The sequence below is a fragment of the Apostichopus japonicus genome, chromosome 6 (assembly GCF_037975245.1).
Source record: "Apostichopus japonicus isolate 1M-3 chromosome 6, ASM3797524v1, whole genome shotgun sequence".
NCBI lineage: Eukaryota > Metazoa > Echinodermata > Holothuroidea > Aspidochirotida > Stichopodidae > Apostichopus > Apostichopus japonicus.
This window is the reverse complement of record NC_092566.1, coordinates 9367867-9385423: the sequence shown is the minus strand read 5'-3', so window position 1 is coordinate 9385423 and position 17557 is coordinate 9367867. Positions and strand designations below refer to the sequence as shown.

The 17557-nt window shown below is 37.1% G+C and overlaps 1 protein-coding gene across 1 annotated transcript; it reads left to right on the top strand.

The window, feature by feature from the left end:
- Positions 1-990: 990 nt before the first annotated feature.
- On the top strand, positions 991-14274 carry LOC139968918 (uncharacterized). The gene is made up of 7 exons (XM_071973534.1): positions 991-1402; positions 6501-6746; positions 7375-7460; positions 9344-9572; positions 9960-10019; positions 12018-12145; positions 13491-14274. Exons 1-7 carry the CDS (start codon positions 1342-1344, stop codon positions 13689-13691), a joined length of 1011 nt encoding a protein of 336 aa, XP_071829635.1. The 5' UTR covers positions 991-1341; the 3' UTR covers positions 13692-14274.
- Positions 14275-17557: the final 3283 nt, after the last annotated feature.

Here is a 17557-nt window from a genome sequence, read left to right as displayed (position 1 = left end):
CTTGAAATATTACATTTATATATGTTTATAACGTTTATAACGTTTTGAGTTTCCTCAGTATATATCCAACTACGCGGGAAAGGTTCACAATGAAAGGCACGAAGCAATTAATCCTCCGAAAAAGTACAACATTTACAATACTCTTTCCTTATTTTCCCTACTCCCCTCCCCCACCCCTATTTATTTATTTTTAGTTTAGTTAAAGAAGACAAAAACAGAAGACTGACTGTAAAATTCTAAATACATCTTGAAGAGAACATATAATAATTTGGCTGGAATTGGAATCCAACCAGTGACGTCAGGTTTGGAATCCAACTGACCTATGCCCTTACTACGTGGCGATCACTACCAGATATCAAAGTGGCATTACTTTGCTGGCTTGATGGGGTAATGGAGAGAGGTGGGGGAAGGGTAATGGGAGGGGTGGTGGAGAGTTTATGCCAGTCAAAAGCTACATCATCTTGAAGCACACCAGGGCCATGTACACCACATCTGACTTGATACATTAGAAGAGTTTTCACTAGTGTACTCTCCTTTTGCGTGCGTGTGTGCAATTGTTTTGTATTCTGACAGAGGACTTGAACAAAAGAATTCCAGGTCCTCCGATGTGATTTCTAAAGAATCACCACGTCCTCGAAAGAATTCTATTGTTATGGGGTATTGTTAGGGTTAGGGTACGTGGATTTGAACAATGGAAAAAACAATGGGGTCCTCGGTCTGAATGAAAAACACACCTGTGTGTGTGTGCGTTTGAAAAGAAAAATACACCCGACTATATATCCCTTTAAACATGATCTTTTCTCTTATTCTTCATCGCTTGCGTGCGTACTATGGATCACTCTGACCTCTTTGTTTTACATTGTTAAACGATAGGTTACCTAATATATTAACCATATCATGGAGTATAAATCGGAAATTGTTCTTCGTAATCTAGGTAATAAATTTTGTTGATTTTTGACACTCCATTTATTAGCGCGGGAATTAATAAAGCACGCTCACAGCAGGATCAACTATCCTAGTACTAAGGAAGAGGATTCCTAAATTAAAATTAAGTGGAAAATATACATCTTTTTTTTTTAATGATTCACTCTAATGATAAAGTGACAAATTAGGATTGAGGTGTTGACAACGATTACTTCCTGTGGAAACTTGTAAAATAATCCATGTTTGGGAAGAGAGATACAAACACACACACACACACCATACTTCATTGACAATACAATCAGTTTTGAGGCGAAGAAGTGGAGTTTATATTTGTCTCCTTGCTTCTGTTAATACTTATTTTTCTTTGCAAAGTTATTTTTCTTTCGGACCTCTGTGTAACTATTGGATATTTTAAAAATGAAGTCTGGAATATTAAACCCTGGGAGTATCTTTTTGATTTTTTCTTGTGGATTTGTCGGTGAGATTATGGTTTTTGTTAATTTTTTACTTTTCTTTAATTAAAGATTTTTGTTTTAATCATTTTCTGTTCTTTTCTGCTCGATATGCGTTTATAATTTGCGACAGCATTCCCAGTTACAAGTGACAGGATAAGAATCGAACAATTAAAAAATTTAGGGAAACTATTCAACAAGATACTTTCGCGTTTTTACGTGTTTGGGACTTAAATTTCATTTCTAAGATATTTGAAAGCTATCCTGTAAGGCTTCATTGTTGTTATTGACAGCTCATGTTTCCTTTCTTGGGATACTTTTATTTTCTCGTTAATTATCAGCATCGTTCCAGATCTTATATCTATCTTCTATCTATCTATCTTTAAGTTGTCATTTTTTGCCTTGTGTCGGTGTAAAAAATAAAGAAATAATTCGGCATCTTAAAACTTCAAAAACTTGACAGAAATGCATGCATGAAGGATATTGATGGTTTACCTTATTAGCGATATAAACAATTTATTGCCAACCCACCCCTCCCCACTACCCCTTCCCTGTAGCTTCGTCAGTACCGGTCGAAACAGGATTGAATCAGTCAGTATATTTAGTATATAGCCGAAGAGAAGTAAATAATGAAATGTTGCCGGATGAGTTAATGTCCAAAAACATATATCAAGAAAATGTTTATCATATGTATGGTATTAATCTAGGTTGTAATTGTATAACTTTTAATGTTTTGAGAAATTACTCTATAAACATATACAGCTGTGATTTATCAATTAATGTGACTGTAATATGATGTTTTCCATTAAGACAGTTGCTAAATTTCAAAACAAAAGTCATGTGTTATCAAATATTTTATGGTCTCAAATGAAATGTGTTTAACTTTACTTTGTAAAGAAGAAATGTTCTTGGATATCACCCAAAGAGTTGCTCTGTTGTTTATCTCGCGTTTGAACAGAACATGTTTTAATTGAGTTATTAGAACTGATGGAACTAATAATTAAAGGAACATTAGCATTTAGCTCTGCACTGAAGAGCCGGCTTAAAGGAACGTTCCCAATATTTTAGAGGTGATTGTATTGAAAACCGCAAATATAGCTATAACAAACCTTAGTCAAACACTACACAAGCATACCTATGTCGTTAATTTCACCACCGCGAGAGAGTATATATACATCCGAGATGGACTTTTATCAACATTTTTCGTGATAAAAAGTCATTTGAGAAATGGATCAATTTCTAATCTCTCTGTTTTTTTCTTGTCATGGATGTTGATCTAATATACGGTTATTGTACTCATTTAGACATTCTTTCGAGAGAAAAAAAAGAGGCCTGTTAAGTTAATCATTTAAGACGCTCTACAGATTTTAAACTGTCATCGCTGTTGAAACGATCATATAAGGTACTTAATTTAAAGCCTTTATGTCACTTGCAGCGATGAACAGGTTAATTAATATAACGTTGTTAATTGAAAATGAGGGGTGGGTGTGGGGGGGGGGGTTGTCGCCGTCCCCTTCCTTAACATGGGCACCCCTTGACTTTTCTACCCCCCCCCCTCCATCCCTGCCCCTGAGGCAGCTAAGAGGCAGATTAACTTAATAGGCCTATAGAATATTTGAACGAAATTATTGGACCTAACTGGCTGAATTACCGTGTGTGCAATAACTTTTAAAATTGCGTCGAATGCCATTATTTTTCCTTTTTTCCTACTTCTTTCTCTCTTATCTCCGTTCTGTTGGAAAATATACGGAGAAATACTGGCTCTTTAAACCACTGAATGACTTTTCTCGATAACTGGAAAGAATAAAATTTGACTATACATTTTTTTTTCTGTGATTCCTTTTAAAGTTATGGAAATGTTAGGCCTAGATGAAGCATGTAACAGGCGCGTAGCCAGGAATTTGCCAAGGGAGGGGCGAAAATGTCGGCAAACTATCAGAGCCGTAGATACGGCATTGCAAACTATCTAAGCGTAGCGCCACCATAATTGGCGCGAAGCGTACAAGAAAATTTTGCTCAAGGGGAGGCGGCTGCCCCCTTCGCCCCCCCCCCCCTTGGCTACGCGCCTGGCATGGAATATAATGAACAATTTTGACGAATTTCTAATTTTTTTGGGTTCATTTACTTCTTGGGTGGGTAGGGGAGGGGTGCTCTGACGACTTTACATTTTGACTTGATCAAATCTTCGGCCTTGTGTGTGAATGACAATTAAATCTAAAGTATTTTCCACATGGAAGAAGAATAAAGAAATGTTTAACTGCCTGGGGAAGTTGTTCATAAATATTATCTCTATAAGACATAGACTAACTGTAATGATTGGGGTTGTGTCTCTTTATATCGCTAAAAGGAAATTACTTTATGAAAAGGATTCCTAGTTCCAGCTATTCTTTTCAAAGTTTTACAGTTTCTCTTCCCTTCTCTGTGTTTTTACAGCAAGCAGAACGATCATACATTAAACCTATATACCATCCAAATAATGTTTCCTTTTTTGGGGGGTAAATCATGTTGAGTATAATCCAAGAAAAACAGGAACACTCAAAAGTCAATAAAGGAATTGTACTACACAATTATAAATGAAGTTACAGGCACGTTTGTATACTTTCTCAACCAGTTTCCGCCATTATTGGAGTTGCAATTTATCAATGTGGCGCTGAACATTATTTATATGATAATAATAATAATAATTATAATCATAATCATAATAATAACATCCACCACTCTCATGACAACGAGGAATATATATGCCTTTTCTTTTTTTATACCATATTTATGATAATATAGACAGTATATGCGGGGCAGAAGATTATACAGTCTTGGTTTATGTCATAGTTCAAGATAAAGGGAACAGCAAGTAGAGTACCGGTAATGTCTCTCCTGATTGTTTGGTTGACAAACTTTAATATCAGCCAATTACTAGGAGTGTTAGCTTAGTGGATAACTCTAGGAGTGTTAGCTCAGTGGCGCCGGTGCCTTTCAATCATAAGGTCCCGAGTTCGAGTCACTCCAAGATTAATGCATGTCGTCCAGTTACAGAGTTGTTGACAATTGACAATTCATAATCATGGACGTTTAATATGAATGTAAGAGACTGACTTCGGTCAGCTTGCGGCTTTGATAAGCCAATGATGGCTTCTTCGCGAGATCCTACTTGCAGGAGGATCTAAAATACAAAACATACATACATACTAGAAGTCTATCTTGGTGAGTGAACAAAAAACGTTGGCGCGAAATATGACTTTACTACACGGTTAACATATACCAACAAGTATGTTTATACCAGGACTGTGAGCATGTAAGAAATGGATTTTGCGGGCCACAGTAAAAAAGAAGAATTGTACCCAATTGACGGGCCACATCACTTACGGGTGGGTATACCTGCTCCCGCGTAAACTGGGAAGATTGCACTATATATGCATCTTACAAAATGCTTTTTTTTTTTTTAAATGTATATTGCACTATAATATCTTGAAATACTCAGATTTATGTTTAGATATGTATGTAATTTCCATTATAGTCATTTTTCAGAAATTAAATTGGTATAAACATGCAGGACCAGGACCTGTCAGAAGCAGTATTTGAGTGGTTTACTCAACATTTCAATCAAATTTGAAGTATATAAGTTTTCATTTAGTGGTTAAAAGTATTGACTTCATATGTTGACGGAAATTGCTAAAGAACAAAAAAGGACAAAGTTGAGACCTGTTCAAGCAAATGATTAAAGGTTCTAAGGTTTGGCAGGTTCGAGTCCTGGCCAGATTATTACATTCTATTTTTGGGCTGGGCACTTAAAGGCATTGTAGACTCGCCCCAAACCGCGTGCCGCGCTCTGAAAAAGTTAACTTTCCGTTGCTTGCAAGTGAAGTTTTCTGCTTGTCGCTATAAAATGCAGACAGTAATGAAACGTGATACCTTGTTATCTTTAGCTGGACCTGAGATGTCCATCACTGTATCGTTTGTACACTGTGCTGTGGGTATTGACCGTAGCTGCATGTATTAACTGTACACTAGTGTCTAATTACCGAATGTAGCAAGCTGTGTGCGTTTTGGTTTGGGAACGATAGTGGTGTCTAACACTTCTGTTACACCACATTCGAAACTAGGCCAGATTACCGGCATTAGACGTTTCTTTTTGAGCGAGTCTTCACACCCTTTAATCTCCATTGCCTCTCTTCAACCATGGTTTATACATATATGCCGATTTGTGGTACCCCCACACCCACAAGGGACACGTACATGTGACACACAGTAGTGCGTCCTTGGGTGTGTGCGTGTGACAAGTTTATCAATGATCAGGTGTTAAGTTTTGAAAAGTCGTGTTCAAGAAAGGCCTTGCCGTGATACAAACCAAACTGTAAACCTTCAACCATTTTTTACATCATTTTCTAAGGTTTTCGGACAGTGTTCTTGGGCAAGGGTTATCATTATTTTTTTTAATTGGTATTAGTGATGACAATCAGAGGGTTTCTATGTACGCACTATAGTTTATACCGAAAAGTAATTTCAAATTTGATTACATATAAATCTGTTTTTGAGGTACATATAAGTTTTAACGAGATTTTGACAGCAGCGTTGTGGACGTCAAACGTTTCGCTGATACTAGATTGACGGTCTTCATAACAGCAGGGATGGTTAAACTATGATTGTAGGCTAATAACGGAAGTATTTAAAGTCACTAATTTAAGGAGCGATGCACTAACCATGCATTAGAATTCCGGCGAAAGTTGTCTCGATGTTATTATCAAAATGGTTAAGCAGCGTTGCATGCATTTTACCTCCGATGCAACGATACTTCGCGGATGAGTGTGTTTGTACGAGGGAGGTTTAGTGTGTTTTCCCCCATTAATTTATGTGATTCAGGTAGATCTCCATGGAAACGTTTAAGGTGCCGTCAAAATTCTAAGCCTTTTTTTCTGCACTTTATAATTTTCCTGTAAAATGTTGAAACGATGATATTCTCAGTGATGTGAGATCCGGCATTTTAATTTCTCGTTCTTTGATATGTATCATGTAATCTCCAACCGAGCAATGTTATCAAAATTATAAACGTTATTAAAATTAGATCGGAAGAATTTGATCAATTTTTTTATTCGTTTTCCTTTATTTCTTTCTGCCATTTTTCTTTAGGTACTGTCACATCATTCTCCTTTATCAATCGACCACGTTTCCAAGATGGAAACATTAAGAATCCCAACCAAGCCACAGAAAGTATCCCTCTAGATTATAGTTCAAGTTCCATGTACTCCGTGACGTCAACCAGTAGCAGACCGACAGAGTCGAGTACTTCTTACACTTCAGAGCCCATGGATGAAACTATGGGTTATCTGCCGACAGTATGTAAGCGAATACAGAGAAATACATTTATCGGGAGAGGTGAGGTAATCTTCCTTGCACTGTAAAAATGAAAACATATTAAAGATCATCATCATCATCATCATCATCATCATCATCATCATCATCATCATCATCATCATCATCATCATCATCATCATCATCATCATCATCATCATCATCATCATCATCATCATCATCATCATCATCATCATCATCACCATCACCATCACCATCATCATCATCATCATCATCATCATCATCATCATCATCATCATCATCATCACCATCACCATCACCATCATCATCATCATCATCATCATCATCATCATCATCATCATCATCATCATCACCATCACCATCACCATCACCATCATCATCATCATCATCATCATCATCATCATCATCATCATCATCATCATCATCATCATCATCATCATCATCATCATCATCATCATCATCATCATCATCATCATCATCATCAGTAGTAGTATACATATATATTAAATCATACAACAGTTCTAAGCAAGAATGTCGTTGTTTTAACTTCAGTATGGTTACCTATATAGTTGCTAAGCGAACACACATCCATTTATATAAAAAATACAAATAAAAACTATCACTTTTGTCTATTCATACGTTTTTTCTGTTTCTGTGAAACTCTTTGCAGATGCAACTGGAAAGGAATACCTAATAGATACCGGACAGTGTAGTCACGTAACCTTAACACCCAATCATTCTCTCGGTCTGCCGCAGGTAAGTCGCTAACACTTGGATCCCTTATTTGACATACTGGAGTAATTTTCAGTAACGTGTGCAGGATTTCAAAGAAGGTGACCAAAATTCAATATTACCCCGACCGTCGTATATAAGAGGATGAACCTTTTTGAGGGACCGGCAGAGGTGGATCCGAGATTTTTCAAAGAAGGGTTGTGGCTAAGGGTTCGTTGACGGCGATTCCCATATGCGTCCTCCCCAGATGAAAACCAAATCAAAGTTTAACCGTCAAATGCAAGGCTGTGCTAATAAATACGACTGAAGGTTTTCCGTTTTGTTTGTGTAGGGTTTAAATTATAGGGTTCTACTTCATAGATTTAACCCAAAAATATCACTCTTTTTTATCTTCCGCAAATTTGTACATTACAGGGTTTATCTGCTAAAAAGGTTGCCTTTTTCTCTTTAATTACTTCATTTTTAGTGATATATTAATAAATAATTATATCATTATCAATTAGTTTAAAACTCGAATATTGATTACGAGAGACTGGTAACTAATGGTATTTAATCAAATCCTCCCACACTCCACTCTACACCTTCACTCCATCCCTAGGGGCCGAAAGTTGGCATATATATATATATATATATATATATATATATATAAATATATATATATATATATATATATATATATATGACTGTTAGTATAGTAATTAGCAGTAATTAAAAGTATACACTGATATCACAATGAAACTTATGCTGTTCCTTTAGTAAAATAATCAAATAACATTTTGCGAAGTTTGTTACCGTAGCTTACTCCATTACAACTTTCGTCAAACTATATGTCTTCTCACTATAAGTCCATATAGCACTTATCCTCAATAGCTAAACCATACACCACCTGAACTGGGTATACCTGACAAGTTGGCCATTCATGGCGTCTTCAAGTTTATGTATCATAATCGTGCAGAAGTTTTTCGTAAACAAAGCCACATTATTACTAACCAGTAAAAATTGTCGTACGCTGCACTTTTAAAGGCTTAAAGTGATTTAAAGTTGCCTAATATCCTAAATTTTGCAACATCATTTAGTAACATTTTGTAGTAACATTTTGTACACTGACAATCAACCCCCCCCCCCCCCCAAAAAAAAAAAAAAACCTATCCTAGTTGATAAGATATGGCAAAAAATGGGTGTCTCCTGTTGCTTTTCGGCACGTTTCCTTGTGAGAATACTCACGCGACTCGATGTACCGCTATAATAACGGTGTGTGGTAGGGTCTATACGGCATAGCGCCTCCATTTCCCTTCATTCACCAAATGAACACGGACTGCCCTGTATCCCGCTGTCACCACAGTTGTGCTATCCCAGTTGATTAGTTTGTGTGTCTGTGTGTGTGTGTGTGTGGCAGTGAACTTTGTTAGACTATAACCATGAAAGCGTTTTTTTGCGGGATTGTTATGCTTCCGTGGTGTAACGGATTGTGTAATTGTTAACAAATAATTTGCCCAATTATCATTCAACAAGCAGCGAAACAATAATCACATTTGTTTTCATATATTTTTTGTTTTCATATATATTAATATATATATTTGTAATTATATATATATATTTGTTTTGATATATATTCGTTTTTATATGTTTCAGGAGTGTTAGCTCAGTGGTTAACGCCGGTGCCTTCCAATCATAAGGTCCCCAGTTCGAAGTCACTCCAAGATTAATGTATGTCGTCCAGTTACAGAGTTGTTGACAATTGACAATTCATAATCATTGACGTTAAATATGAATCTAAGAGACTGACTTCGGTCAGCTTGCGGCTTTGATAAGCTAATGATGGCTTCTTCGCGAGTTCCTACTTGCAGGAGGATATAAAATACATACATATATAATAACATCTATGCTACTTTTTATTCCACGTACAGAAATCGGTGGAAATCTGTAACACCACGTCACCTTGTGATATCACTCGAATTAGAACAGAGAGCAACACCTTATTGGCTGGTGTCGAACATTATGATATCGTAGAGAGTTGTGAGTGTCATAAACTACGAGAACAATGCGCGAAGGTATCACTCTACAAGACATTCTTTCCCAACTCTCCGTTTGAAGTGCAAATTGATGTGGGAACGTGCAGAGGGGACTGTGTAAAAGGTAAAGATAAATTTACGGAAATGGTTCAATATAAAATGAAAAAGACTTAAAAAATTGGTGGCTGGAGGAGGGGGAAGGATAGGGGAGGCTAGGCGAAGGGGCAGGGCGGCGAAGGGACAGGGGGAAGGGGAGTGCCGCGTCATACAATAACGATTATTTACAGATTGTATGATGGGACTATATAGATACGTTCACGCTAATGCTATAGTAGTATCATGTTCCTCATTGCTTAATCCATATAGCACCCTCATTTATGGCAGTTCAGTTATTTGCAGAACCTCCAACTTTTAAAGTAACATTCAATTTCTGTTATTAATATTTCCTATATGAGTTCTATAAGGCTTCATTACAGACTTTATTTTTCCCATCTATTGTTTAATAACACAGAGAACTGTGATGGATGCTTCCCAACCGAAACAGTCAGCAAAAGCATTGAAGGACCAAATGGTAAGAATTAATCCAACAACATAAATTAATCTCGAGTCACTCCAAGATTATTGTAGTATATGTCGTCCAGTTACAGAGTTGTTGACAATTGACAATTCATAATCATGGACGTTAAATATGAATGTAAGAGACTGACTTCGGTCAGCTAGTTGCCGCTTTGATTAGCCAATGAGGCTTCTTCGGGAGTTCCTGCTTGCAGGAGAATCTAAAATACATACATACAATCATGCACATCAGTGGCGTAGGAAGGTACTTTTGAGTGGGGGGGGGGGCTGAAGACTCGTGGCCGGCCTGGGGAGGGGTCTAAGGGGAGGGGATGTCCCCCCCCCTTTTTTGCATTTTTTTGAATTTTTTTGCATTTCCAGGTGGCCTCAGATGCAATTTGGTGCAATATAGCACACTTCAACACCCACTCCATTTTGTAAACTTAATTTTGCATTTTCACCTGGCCTTAGATGCAATTTGGTGCTTCAAATGAGATTTTTTTCTCATTTGGAAATGAAAAAGGGGTTTTCTGACTTGCGGAGCGGGGGGGGGGGGGGGGCGGAACGATACTTCCGCCCCCCCATATTTTTCACTGGGGGGCTGGCGCCCCCCCCCCCCCCCAGCCCCCCGGTTCCTACGCCCTTGATGCACATGTCTACAGGACTAGCATACGGGTACAGCAAAATAATATCTAATACTATCAACTGTGTCGGTTCAGCAATGATTCTAGCGTCAATGCGCTAATTTCTGAGGGGGCCCTTTCCTTCTCGTATCTTTCTCGTTTTAAACAAAAGTTCGACAGTATCACAAACTCCATTCTGACATTCTTTTGTTACCTCCATGAGTAATACGCATTTGATATAAGTTGGGCGAATAATTCACTGGAAATGCAAGGATCTGTGTAGCTTAGCGTAGCAATATAGCCCACTCCTACACCCTCGGGACCGCACTGACCCATTCCCCACATTCTCTATAAAGCGTGAAGCAAAAGGGGGGGGGGGCTGGTGTTTTAAATCGCAAGTCTTTTGTATTAAATATAGTAGAGAGGCTTAAGAATGAAATACATCATATCTACCACGCGGTTGGGGAAGACATGAATGTATTGGGGGGGGGGGGGGGGGTTTGGGAGATGGTAAATAAAGATGACTTGGCAGATGTAAAGTTGTAAACAGGAATGATCCTTGGACGGCACTCTCCGTCCGACAAAAAAATTCTTGCCGCGAGGTTCACGTATAGCATGACACCTGTTAAAATTCCAAACAGCTGTTAAGCTTTTGGTTACACAATCAGTGACATGTAGGAGTGAAACATATTTGCATCCTTGGAACGCCAACATGTGCAACTGTTACATAATATATACCATTTTCCATCCTACGATTGCTTATTGGTGTATTTTGCAAGGAGAGGGCAGGATAGGCCGGGAGGGGGGGGGGTGGAGTTTCATGGAATTATAGAATCGTTTGTTCTGGTCACCGGTTACAATCGGATACTAAACAGGCTATCGAGTTATTCACAAAAGAATCTTTCCAGTGAAATTTATTATACTCCCTGCTGTGAACCAAGTTCAAACCACAGGATATTAAATTAGGTATTGGGTGAAAAACGTTACACTCTGACAACTGTTGGGGTGTAAACACCGACTTGATAGATTGAAAGTAAGAAATGTTCTCAGATACCACTTATTTACATGTGAGTTGTTGATGTACTTTTGCAAAAGTTGACGTACTTTTTGGTTTAAAAACAAGTTGAAAAGCGTTAGACATAAATACAATACCCGAAGATAAACAGTAAATGTAGCACCCTCGGCTGGCATTAGTATCCATCAGACAAATTAATGAAGTTGGGGATCCGTTTACTTCCATCATCCCATCCGACCTCCCCTCCCCTCCCCACCCGACCCCCACCCCTCCCATCGGCCCTCCTTTCCGATCTCACTTAATTAATCCAATTAATCCAAAGTCATTGGAAAGAACGTTATATTGGTGATAATGCTTTTTAATATTTCCACTGTAGGAGATGAATGCGTCGAGAAGATAGAGCGGTGTTCCTGCACATCAGCATGCTATCGGGCGAGTCATTTCCAAACCTATTACGTCAAAAGATGGGATCGAAGTTCCAATTCAAGTATAGTAGAGCTAAGGGTGAGAAGAAATTATATAATCAGGGGTCCAAATTTGACGCTTTATCAGCCAAAATGACAAAATTTGGCTTTTGATTGTTTTTTTTTTTAAATTTCCTATGACCGGAGGAAAATGAAAAGGGTCCAATAAAACAGCACTTTGTGTGTTTTTGTTTTAATTGCCTACCAATTTCACAAAAGTTTTTGTACCTGTTAATTTTTGTATTATCACAAAGGACATTGACTTCAACCATTTCATGTTGTTTAGTCCAACTCTAGGTAATTGAGAAATTATTAGCTTATTGTTTTATTTGGGGTTTTTTTTTTTTTTTTTTGGGGGGGGGGGTATTTGTTTTTAAAGAGAAAATGTTACAGTTCTAAAGAAAAGCGTTTGAGGTTGGAGACAATGTATTTTAACTTTTAAATTGATTTTCTTTAAATTATTTTAAGAAATCACTTTCATTGTATTTTGGTTGATTTACTACGTATATGGCACTTAAATACATCGTTTATATGTTTTATCCAAGTGTGGCACTACTGTAGCATTGTTCGTTGTTATGTTTCACCACTACAATCATCAAGTAAATTAACCATTCGTGAAGGAGCAAGGACAGTGCATAATAAAGTAACGTTTTTAGCGTTCACATACTTTATATCGCTCTAGCCACATGATACGATTCCTGATTCGAAATAAAACATATTGGATCAGCCAAAGTAAAAACAATAAAGACCATAATTAATTAATCAAAATCACCTACCAAACGAAAGTTGTTCAACTTTTGCAATTGATTCCAAATCTGCTGAAATCTGCAATGTACGATGGCTTGAAAGGGACATAGGAGAAAAGAAATAAGTGTCCCCAAATCTCAAAATTTTGACTTTTTATCTCAAAATTATGACTTTTGTATCTCAAAATTTTGACTTTTTATCTTATTTTTGTCCCTATCCTATGTCCTTATTAAGCCACCGTAGTAATGTCCATATAACGGTGGTCTTTTTTATACTCAGAGGCTGAATAAATCTAGAAAACTTATACTAAACTGGAAACAACCCCAAAACAAGCTGTATACATTTCATACAGATTGATGACGTCATTCTAAGCTCAACCGACAATCACTAAAACAGAGCTATATATACTGTATGGGAAAATAGTTGAGACCGTTATACGGCTACTTCCGATTACGTCATTTCCCTTGTGATCGACCATTACTGTTACATGTCTGTCGTGGTTTTTACCGCAAAACTGTTTCCAAGAAAACTTTTCAAATTGATCTTATATATTTGCCAAGGCCGCAAAATTGGCATTTTATTTCTATATTTCTATTTTTTTTAATATATGTATTAAATATATATTTTTCTTTCTTCAGAAATTCGATGTCGGAAAATGCATAGGTATATGTTCCCCGACACCGTTTTGTATTATTTGGGATCCTAGTTCTGGAAAGTGTTTATCCTCCATATCGACTAGCTCAAGATGCAAAGCGACTGCCTTCGACACTCATTCCTTTACAACTCCAGATGGAAAGGAAAAAATGTTGATATCGATCGGAAATTGCGTCTGTGCATAAAAACGAATATAGACTCCATAAACGTGACATTAGAGATTGACGTCAGACAAACTTACTAGAGTTATTTAGTTAATAACATAATTAGTTAATATAGACAGATTTTGTTCTCATCGTTAATATAAATCGAGTTTTTTATATATATTTTTATGTTAAACTTTATCATACTGGATTTTAAGGGTGGCAGTATATCACTACCCAATATGCTAAAATGGAAACAAAACATTTGGAAAACGTATGCTAACACGTAGGAAACACTTCAGAGAGAATTTAAAGAGTGAAAATAGTCACTCGGCAGGTCTAAAGCTAAATTGACGTCAAGTTTCTCAGTGATATGAGTGAATTTCACTTCTCTCTATGAGTCATCATCCTGGACAGTTTAAAACAGTGAATTTCACTCTAGAGTAATTAGAACAATTTGTAATTAAAAGTGTATGTCTTTTAGTCTAGACGTTACGAATTTGTCTAATCTTCATAATATGTTAGCTAGTATAAACCTTATTTTGAAAATTCAATGCTAAGTGACACAGGCTACCAACACCTTTACCCAGAATGTTTTATCCAAGGGCAAAGGGAAGGGGCAAGGGGCAAGGGGCAAGGGGCAAGGGGCAAGGGGCAAGGGGCAAGGGGCAAGGGGCAAGGGGCAAGGGGCAAGGGGCAAGGGGCAAGGGGCAAGGGGCAAGGGGCAAGGGGCAAGGGGCAAGGGGCAAGGGGCAAGGGGCAAGGGGCAAGGGGCAAGGGGCAAGGGGCAAGGGGCAAGGGGCAAGGGGCAAGGGGCAAGGGGCAAGGGGCAAGGGGCAAGGGGCAAGGGGCAAGGGGCAAGGGGCAAGGGGCAAGGGGCAAGGGGCAAGGGAGGAAAGATAGGTTTGGTTTGGGAGAAAGAGACGGATCACATTATATAAAATCATGTTTCTTTTGCATGATTAGTGTTACGTCATATCATAACAGGACCTTCTCTAAAATACCTTATTTTCGTTCAACTATTTTCATTTATAAACCATGCATGCATCTTTACCCTTATGTTGTTCACATAGGCAAACGTTGATGACCTTGTTTTTTCTTATCGAATTTGTAAGATATCTCATAACATTTTGATTATGAATGTGTTTATTAATAGACGTTATCATTGCGTTTTGATTATTATTATTTTTTCCATTTGCATCTCATATATGGGCAGGAGTGGAATGGTAAGTGTCCATAACATGAGACAAAAACCGACTGGGGGAGGGGGAGAGGGAGGGGGCTGTTCTCGGTCCACATGAACAAAACCATTGATTCGGATCCACCTTGTAATAATTATTGACGCCAGGTAACTGCCTTAATCTATATAATTCTATCTTCTTTCCTTTGTTTTTTATGTGTACAAGATGTTTCGATATTTTAAGAAAAGATCATTTTTAAAGTTCAACGGAAGATAATTTGTTTGCTTATGACATGTTTGTAAGATATTTGTCACATTATAAATCATAACATGATATATCCAGAGAACCTGTGTAAGCCTATGTACATATGAAGTACCAACATTGGTTGACAAAGCACTATTATAGTATACGTCGAATAACTATACAAGTTACATGTATTATAAGATAAATAAAGTGTCATCTATAACCAGATCTTTAATCATAAATTCGTCTTTCAATATTTTATTATCTCCCAGTTACTTGAGTGTATATTCCTCCTCCCCCCATCAACCCCCCCCCCCCCGAAGTCCCCTTTATCTCTAACCTAATTACGATAAGACGATCGCTGTATCCGATTAATGTGGATAAAAAACACATATACGGATTTTATTTATCCATAATAATTGCTCATTTTCGAGAAAAAAAATTGTCTCAGGTTATAAAATATTGGAATGGTTTTGAAATCGCAGTAAACGATGCACAATAAATAGATAAGAAATAAGTTTAACGTGCAAAAGAAGAAACTCTATATTCATCTTAAATGCTGGTGCAATATTCATCCCTTTAACGTGGTATCCATATAAACGAGATCCCCCACCGCCCCCCCCCCCACCACACACACACAGACCCGCATTCCATTACAATACGATTCCAATATACTAATTTGTGACGAATTATAATTGTGAATGAATCAATACTGAAAAATCCATTTCCATTAGGATTCATTAGCTTGATTTCATTTGTAATTAAATGAAGTAACAGGAACTTGTAAACTTTTGTTTTAATTTGCGGCGATTTGCTCCTTGAATTGGGTGAAAGCGAAATATGAACAAAATATGTGTGTGGGGATCATTTAATTGCTACTTAACCTTCATTTGTTTTAACTTCTTGTGATAGAGGTTCCTCGTTTGACGAATTATTATTTTGGTTTTTGTAAGTGATAAAAATTTGGTAAAATGCGCTTAAACAAACATCATTTGTGCTATTAGTCCAAGCTGGTTGTACTACCTAACAAGTACATCTAACTCTGTTGAGATATGACGCTATAAAGGTCGTCGGTATTGGCCTCAAATACGCGAGAAAATCAATTAGGGTCACCACGCATGCGCAAACTTCAATTAGCATTTTAACTACCACCTAAAAGTACTACTAAGTTAGTGTGTTTTAATCTCATTCAAAATCTGTTGACCTTTTTACGAAAAGTTCTCTTTGTTTCCAAGATATACACAATTGCCTTTTTTTGATAAATCTGGGGAACTCATTAAATATGTGCAAACTATGACATGGAGTGTTATACTCATCCAAAATTATTATTTTAGGCTTTAATAAGTTAATTACAAGCCCACATATATCATTTGACTGAATCATGTGATGTTCCTCATTTCAAAGGAGACAACAAAATATTTTTAAAAATTGCCTTAGGCCACAGACTTGTGTTCAGAGTCCTTGAGACGAAGGTTTTGAAAACAAAGGAATAACATAATCGAAAATTTGGCAGTCACTCCTTTTACATCATCAATGTGCATAATTAGCTAAGTTTTATTCAAAAATAATACTAGAATTGAGTAAAGACTTGCATAATGATTATGGTCAATCTTTGATGGATTTTGGTGGGAGTTGCAGCTATTTTCATGATTTCTAATGCCTATTAGAGTGATTAGGGCAAAGTTGTTTATAGGTCTCCGTAGACTTTCAAAGTAAAACAAAATGAAAACAGAGACAGTTGTATTAGTTCCTGTAGAAACTAAATAGCATAACATAAAGAGTTTCATGGCCTCAAAAAAACATGTTTACAATTTATTAGAAATTTCTCCAAGGACAAATGATGCAGATTATCATCCAATCGTTTTTTGGTGTGTGGTTATTTGTTGTTTATTTGAAGTGAAAAGAACATATGTTAGTTGTGTTAGTACAACTTATACAACCATTATAATGAATGAAGGATTGGATCGACAACATCATCATCAAGTTAGCAACATCTCACTGGTTATGGTTGCCAAAATTGAATGTGTTGTGATAGCCAAAGCTATCAGCTATATATCATATAGTGGGTAGGACATATATGACAGTTGAAAACAAGATGTCCAATCTATGCTCTAGTGGCCTTGAAAAGTGACGAATTTTAGTGTGTAAGTCAATGGGTTCGACACCTGAAACCGGAATATCGATGTAAACTACCACTTGCACTTTTTTTTCTTCTATTCTCTTCAATTGGGTTATGTTATATCAAGACTAACATTTGCCGATGAAGTCATGATTCTGAAATCAATGTAAATTGAAGTTAATGTCACCACTACAGGTGTTGAGGGACGACCATTACTATAACTCTGGCGACGTTGGCTCATCAATCAATAAGTATTACATTTACGAATTTGGCAGGTGACATATAGTTACCAATATAATGAACCCAAATAGTAAACACATTCCAAAATATTCACCCAATTACAGAATGCAAGTTCTTTTCTCACG